General features: G+C 36.4%; 1 protein-coding gene across 2 annotated transcripts in view; it reads right to left on the minus strand.

Moving 5' to 3' along the window:
* LOC111399388 (adenine nucleotide transporter BT1, chloroplastic/mitochondrial-like) overlaps positions 1-7,195 on the minus strand; it is a 10,563-nt gene that overhangs the window by 1,042 nt on the left and 2,326 nt on the right. The window contains exons 2-3 of one of the 2 annotated variants that reach the window (XM_023026666.1): positions 3,515-3,676; positions 3,043-3,431 (exon numbers count right to left, since the gene is read on the minus strand). In XM_023026666.1, coding sequence (XP_022882434.1) covers positions 3,043-3,431; positions 3,515-3,676 — 551 coding nt within the window. Of the gene's footprint in view, positions 1-2,577; positions 3,432-3,514; positions 3,677-7,195 lie in introns of those variants that run through there. The other variant, XM_023026665.1, reaches the window with a different exon arrangement.

Genomic DNA, 7,195 nt, shown 5'->3' on the forward strand with positions numbered 1-7,195 from the left:
AATTGCCAGGCCTACACGAAGTTTTTAGAATGACGTAATGTTAAACAAATGTAGTGAAAGCACAAACACATAGATATGCATGCACCTGTACAGTTAGCTTGAAACAAATTGTTTTGTACAGGTCACATATGTATGCAACTGTGCACTTAGACCACAAAAACATATTCATAATTCGATATCATGGTCACATAAAACTATTCAATAACTATGTTATCAATCAGGTCACATGCATGCACTATGTCATCCATTAAAGGCACAAATTCATAATTGTCTCGGTCACAGATTCACATATTGGTCACATGGTCATGTTTATAATGGTCATGTTCACAGATGGTGTAATAAAAACTCATTTCAGTACACATGTTGTTCACACACAAACGTAGTCAAATCACACAGTCAGCCTAGAAAACTGATTATTTTGAAAGGGTCACATATATATGTAACGGTGTACTCACGCCACAAAACATATTCACAGTGTCGTAAGACAATAATAACATGGTCGCCGGCATGCGTAATAATATGAATTCAAGCCTCGCATGCACAACCACCTTAGTGACCGACGGATATCATGGTCACACGCCATAAGTGTGTTAAAAAACGTAGTCACAAATTGGAGCTCATGGTCACATAAAACTCTTCAACGATTACGTTAACAATCAGTTCAGTATATGCATAATGTCATCCATTGATTAAGGCCACAAATTCATATTTGTCTCGGTCACAGATTGACATATTCATCACATGAACCTTCATTGTTGATGATGGTCATGTTCATCGACGGGGTAAACAAAACACATTTCACCACACATGTTGTTCACACACAATGAGGTGACGAAACTTTAATCCTATGATTACAACTGATTAAGTTTACAGATGTCAAATTAATGTTCAATAGTGCTAAACCCATGATTCAACCAACATGTGTGCCACTAAAATCAGAACGCATACACCAGAAATTTAAAAAACCTTGTTTGATCGCACTTTTCTCGCGGACACCGAAACGACGTGCTTCTTAGGTGAGGTTCTTTTGGGGCTCTGCTCAGTTTTCCTCTTTTTTGTTCGTTTTGACATGTCTTCGACATTAGTAACCGGTTTTGCGCCCTTCGATTCCTCCATTTCACTTCGCTTGTTGATCCCAAGCAAAAAAAATTGGGCGAAAACTACTTGAACAGATTATATACTACTACGAATGAAGCTGATAACACAGTTGCAAAATGGAAAACGAGAGACTTCGAAATTACCGAATGTGAAATCAAACGTACGATCGAAGCGAATTCGTGGGGCAAAAGTTTTGGGTAGTTTGGAATCGTGCAGAAGATATTGAGAGAGAGAGAGGAATTGGTATAATATGGAAGTTAGCTTAATGAATATCCTAATTGCGATAATTAAGGCACCAGTTTATTTATTAATATTTTAATAACATAATAGAAACCGGAAACGTGCATATAAATATTTATTAATATTTTAATAACATTAAGCCCTTGTTTGGACTCCATTAAAATCAAAATTTGGGGATAATGTATTTTAAAATAGCAATTTTTTAAGAATCTTTGATTAAAAAGATAAAATAAATTTAAATTTGAATATAATATTATTTTATCGAAGAATGCATGATGAAACCCAAACAGGGACTAGGAGTTGAAGGGATCACCTGTATATCTTGCATGGATCAAGTGGTGTCAAAACCGAAGGCCCGGTTTGGTCTCTAAATGGGTCTTCATCAGCCCGGTTTGTTGGGCAGTTTAGGCCAAGCCTGGGATATGGATTAATTTTTGGCCCAGTCCAGGTTGATCCATAACTCCAGTACTCCTTTCACATGTTTTCGGATTATAAACGCAGAAGGAAAAGTTTAGAATTGTCAATGATGAGTGAGTAAACCAATCAACACCATCAAAATTATTTAATTTAATTTTTTAAATTTTGAGTGTATTTATCCAAATACATAAAACAAGGGCAAATATTGCTGATAAAACCAGTCTTTTGGCATTGAGTGATGATATAATTGAGTATGTGGAATATGCCTTCTTGTATTCCCCATGCACTCCATTATATCAAGCACAAAAATCTCCCACACTCAATCTGGGTTTTGTTCTTTCCTCATCTCCACAAGAAATTAAATATCAAATTGCCAAAAAAGCTAGAGAAATTTTCATCTACTTATAAGTTTTGACGAAGTCAAGTTCTAACATGGCTCGAGAGGGTAACGATGTCACATGATTTCTCACCTTGCAGTTCTTCAGGGTGGAGAATGCTGATAGGTACCTGAGACCACGACTGGTTGGAGATGAACACAATCCGATTATCACAAAGTAAGTTTACTTCTAAGAAGTGATCAAAGTTACAAATAAGTTACTGATTGAGAGAAGTAAGAGTTAACACCAAAAAGAGGCATGTGGCGATGGAAAACAAAACGATAGAAACTAATAACTGCAGTCTGCAGAACTGATCTTCTGCCCACTATGGAAAGTAAATATGTTGCCCACCAATGATGTGGCAACATGTAGTGTTAGCCAAATCACTGATGAGGTCTAAAATACTGATAATGTGGTGGGCAACATATCTTTTGCCCACTATGGGTAGAAGATTAGTTATGCTAATAACTAATATCGACAATAGCAATGCATTGCATAAATTAGCGGTTTTTCTAATACTTCTTACAACATTTTCCAGAGGGTAAAAGCAATAGGTTTTGCAAATTACATTATTTCAATGCATTGAAACCGGAATTATTCTGCGAACACCTAGAAGAACCGTATGGCAGTTTGAAAAAAGAAAAAACTCTTAACCAAAACCAATCGGTAGTGCCAAAACACAAGTACTATCTATCTCTCATGAATAATATTCCTCCATAGGAAATAAGAAAACAAGATGAAAGGATGTCATCTTTAATCACCTTTGTAAATGAGAGAACAAGAATTGGAACTCCTCAAGGTCGAGCCCTTTTCCTTGGCCTGTTTGCTTTTTCATGAATCGTCCTTCTCGACCAGTATTCTCTTGCATGCCTCATAACACATGAAAGAAATTCCAGCAGCAGGGACTAATTTCATGCAGCTCGGCCCTAAGCCCCGGTATAAACCTGAGACCCCTTCGTGTTCAAGTATACTTAAAAGGGCATGAAGCATGTTTCTGTATTGTCTCCCATTGAGAGCGCCGGCTTGCATATGTTTTCGAGCCACCTCAAGAGGGAAAGTTGCACTGCTTGAAATTGCACCAGCTGCAGATCCAATTAAAAGGGTAGCAATATTTCCGATTTCCTCCTCATTGAAGACTTTCTTATAAGACTTTCTTAAAGTGTCGTAGGCATAATAATTTGTGGCAGCATATGGAATTACTCCTATTAAACTCGGAGTGAGGCCTCTATATAGTTCTGCAGGTCCCTCTTCCCTTACAATTTTCAGGAATGCATCGACAAGATTTTTGTAGACGCCCCTCTGCAGATGAAAAGGGCAGTAAATGCAAAAAAATCTGACAAGGAATTACTCAAAAAATAATGGGCTGACAGACATTTATATACCTGCACAGTGAGTCGAGTTTTGAGCAGCTCGAGCGGGTAAGTGAATAAGGTAGAGCTAATTCCAGCAACAGCACCTGCAATTGGAGCAGCAGGTATGCATAGTTTGGGATGCTCTCCAGGTTTTGGTGTCAGCTGCTTCTTAACTGTGTCATAAGCAAATAACTGCACGTTTTTCAGACAAAAGTGCCAATTTATAAGCAATACATACAGATTTATTAGTTAAAATCATCAGGACAGGATGTAAAGTACAACCCAACTTCAGAATAGGGTGCCCATTTCTTTTTAACAACAATCCCTTTTTGTTTCCCTACGAGTCTATAGCTGTCTTATCCTTTAAAATTGAACAAATCCACAAGGAGCTCATCAATGTGCCTGAAAATTGTTTACGCCATTATTTAACAATTAAGCCTTCAAAATCAAGTTATTGTTTCCCAGACAAACATATTTTTTTTAGCAGCAAGGAAAAAGTTAAGGACAAAAGTAGCTAAAATGCCAATAGTATATACTGATGGCCCTACATCATTAAAAGGAACTTTTTAAGAAATATTAACTCAAGTAAACTCGTTATCACAACTTAGGACTAGGGCTGGGCAAATCTCCCGAACCGAACCGACCGAACTGAACCGAACTGAACCGAATCGAACCCGACGGTTCTTGTCAAATTAAATACCCGAACGGCTATTTGAATTGAGAACCGACGGGTACGGTTCGGTTCTCGGTTCTAGACCAAGATCCGAAGAACCGAATAAGAACCGAATATTTCTAATTTTTTTTATATTAAATAAATCAAATTATTTTAATTTTAATTTTTTCTAAAGAAATTAATAAATTAACAATTTCTAAATCCAAATTTTTGGCCAAATAATTTGTTTCATTTCTAATTTTTTAATTTTTGGCTCAATTACCCCTTCTATTGTCTCATTTCTTAGCCTAACAAGATCCAACTCACTAAATAACCCTAAATATATATACTAAAGTGTATAACGCTGTCTCGACTCTCGCAGCCTCGCTGACATTCCAAAACATATACAATCGTCGACCGACGCTGTGACCTCCGCCAACCGAAATTTTGATCGTAGCGATCATTTGAACAAGATAGTCTACGAGTCTATGACATTTCAAAACCATTGAATGTGTCATTAGTTGTATTTATATAATGCTGTTATAAATGTTAAAAAATTTAATTATAGTACAGAACCGAACGGAACCGAATCGAACCGAACCGAACTGAACCCGAACGGTTCCATAATTATATTTGGACCCGACGGTTCCATTTACTAAATACCCGAAAATTTTGGTTCGGTTCGATTCTTGTTAAAAATTACTCCATAATTTATCAGCATTCTTCCATGGTCGTAGCTATTTCCACAGTGGTGAGTGTGGCTGAAATTCTGAAAAATAATGGATTTTCAGTTGAGAAGAGTAAGACTTTCAGCTTCACAAGATAATCTTTCTCACCATATTTTATTAGAACCTTTCTTTTTTTTCTTAATGTTACATTATAAAATGTTGGGAAAATTACTGAGGTCACCCACCGTATGCATAATGTAGCACTTCAACTTATTTTTGTTACATTTGGGTCCCTGGCTTTTCAATTTTGTAGAACTTTGATGATTTCAATTTCGACGAATTGATGGCGGCTGGTGATGATAGAGCTGGAGATGGTGCAAGGCCGGTCCTGAGATTTTGGAGGCCTTAGACCAATTTCAAATATGGGATCCTATGTATATGTAAAAATACATGTAAAATAAAAAAAAAATTAAAAAAAAATTTGGGCCCTCACCGAAGTGGGGTCTTAGGTCATCGCCTACCTCACCTATAGTCAGGGCCGGTACAATTGGTGAAGAACAAAGTTAAAAAGTGTATTATTTGATTTTATTTTCCCTCTCATTGCTTCTGTTTTGATGTTCGTATCTTTTGTTTGTGGACTTCAGACAGAATTTTACTATTCAAAATTCAATTTTGATAAATTAAAGATTAATTTTCATGTCGTTCAATTTTCTATGGCTGGCAGCGGAAAGAAATGTATATGGGCAAGGATCAAAGTTTCTTGTGAGACTATGTTTTTCGTTTAATTCTGCAATTTTTGTTTACTTCATTAGTTATTAGATATCATTAAGCCCTTGTTTGGGCTCCATTAAAATCAAAATTTGGGGATAATGTATTTTAAAATAGTAATTTTTCAAAAATGTGCGATTAAAAGATGAAATAAATTTAAATTTAAATATAATATTATTTTATTGAAAAATGTGTGAAACCCAAACAGTACTAAGAGTTGAGTGGATCACCTGTATATCTTGCATGGATCAAGTGGTGTCAGAACCGGAGGCCCGGTTTGGCCTCTAAATGGGTCTTTATTGGGCGGTTCAAGCCAAGCCTGGGATATAGATTAATTTTTGGCCCAGTCCAGGTTGATCCATAACTCCAGTCTCCTTTCACATGTTTTCGGATTATAAATGCAAAAGGAAAAGCTTAGAATTGTCAATGATGAGTTATTAAACCAATCAACACCATCAAAATTATTTAATTTAATTTTTGAAATTTTGAGTGTATTTATCCAAATACATAAAACAAGGGCAAATATTGCTGATAAAATCAGTCTTTTGGCATTGAGTGATGATATAATTGAGTAAGTGGAATATGCCTTCTTGTATTCCACATGCACTCCATTATATATCAAGCATATGAATCTCCCAAACTCATTCTGGGTTTTGTTCTTTCCTCATCTCCACAAGAAATTAAAGATCAAATTGCAAAAAAAAGCTAGAGAAATTTTCATCTACTTTTAAGTTTTGACGAAGTCAAATTCTAACATGGCTCAAGAGGGTAATGATGTCACGTGATTTCTCACCTTGCAGTTCTTCAGGGTGGCGAATGCTGATAGGTACCCGAGACCACGACTGGTTGGAGATGAACACAATCCGATTATCACAAAGTAAGTTTACTTCTAGGAAGTGATCAAAGTTACAAATAAGTTACTCATTGAGAGAAGGAAGAGTTAACACCAAAAAGAGGCATGTGGCGATGGAAAACAAAACGATAGAAACTAATAACTGCAGTCTGCAGAACTGATCTTCTGCACACTATGGAAAGTAAATATGTTGCCCACCAATGATGTGGCAACATGTAGTGTTAGCCAAATCACTGATGAGGTCTAAAATACTGATAACGTGGTGGACAACATATCTTTTGCTCACTATGGGTAGAAGATTAGTTATGCTAATAACTAATATCGACAATAGCAATGCATTGCATAAATTAGCGGTTTTTCTAGTACTTCTTACAACATTTTCCAAAGGGCAAAAGCAATAGGTGTTGCAAATTACATTATTTCAATGCATTGAAACCGGAATTATTCTGCGAACACCTAGAAGAACCGTATGGCAGTTTGAAAAAGAAAAAACTCTTAACCAAAACCAACCGGTAGAGCCAAAACACAAGTACTATCTATCTCTCATGAATAATATTCCTCCATAGGAAATAAGAAAACAAGATGAAAGGATGTCATCTTTAATCACCTTTGTAAATGAGAGAACAAGAATTGGAACTCCTCAAGGTCGAGCCCTTTTCCTTGGCCTGTTTGCTTTTTCATGAATCGTCCTTCTCGACCAGTATTCTCTTGCATGCCTCATAACACATGAAAGAAATTCCAGCAGCAGGGACTAATTTCATGCAGCTCGG

This window comes from Olea europaea, chromosome 9, assembly GCF_002742605.1.
Source record: "Olea europaea var. sylvestris chromosome 9, O_europaea_v1, whole genome shotgun sequence".
NCBI classification, from domain to species: Eukaryota; Viridiplantae; Streptophyta; class Magnoliopsida; order Lamiales; family Oleaceae; genus Olea; species Olea europaea.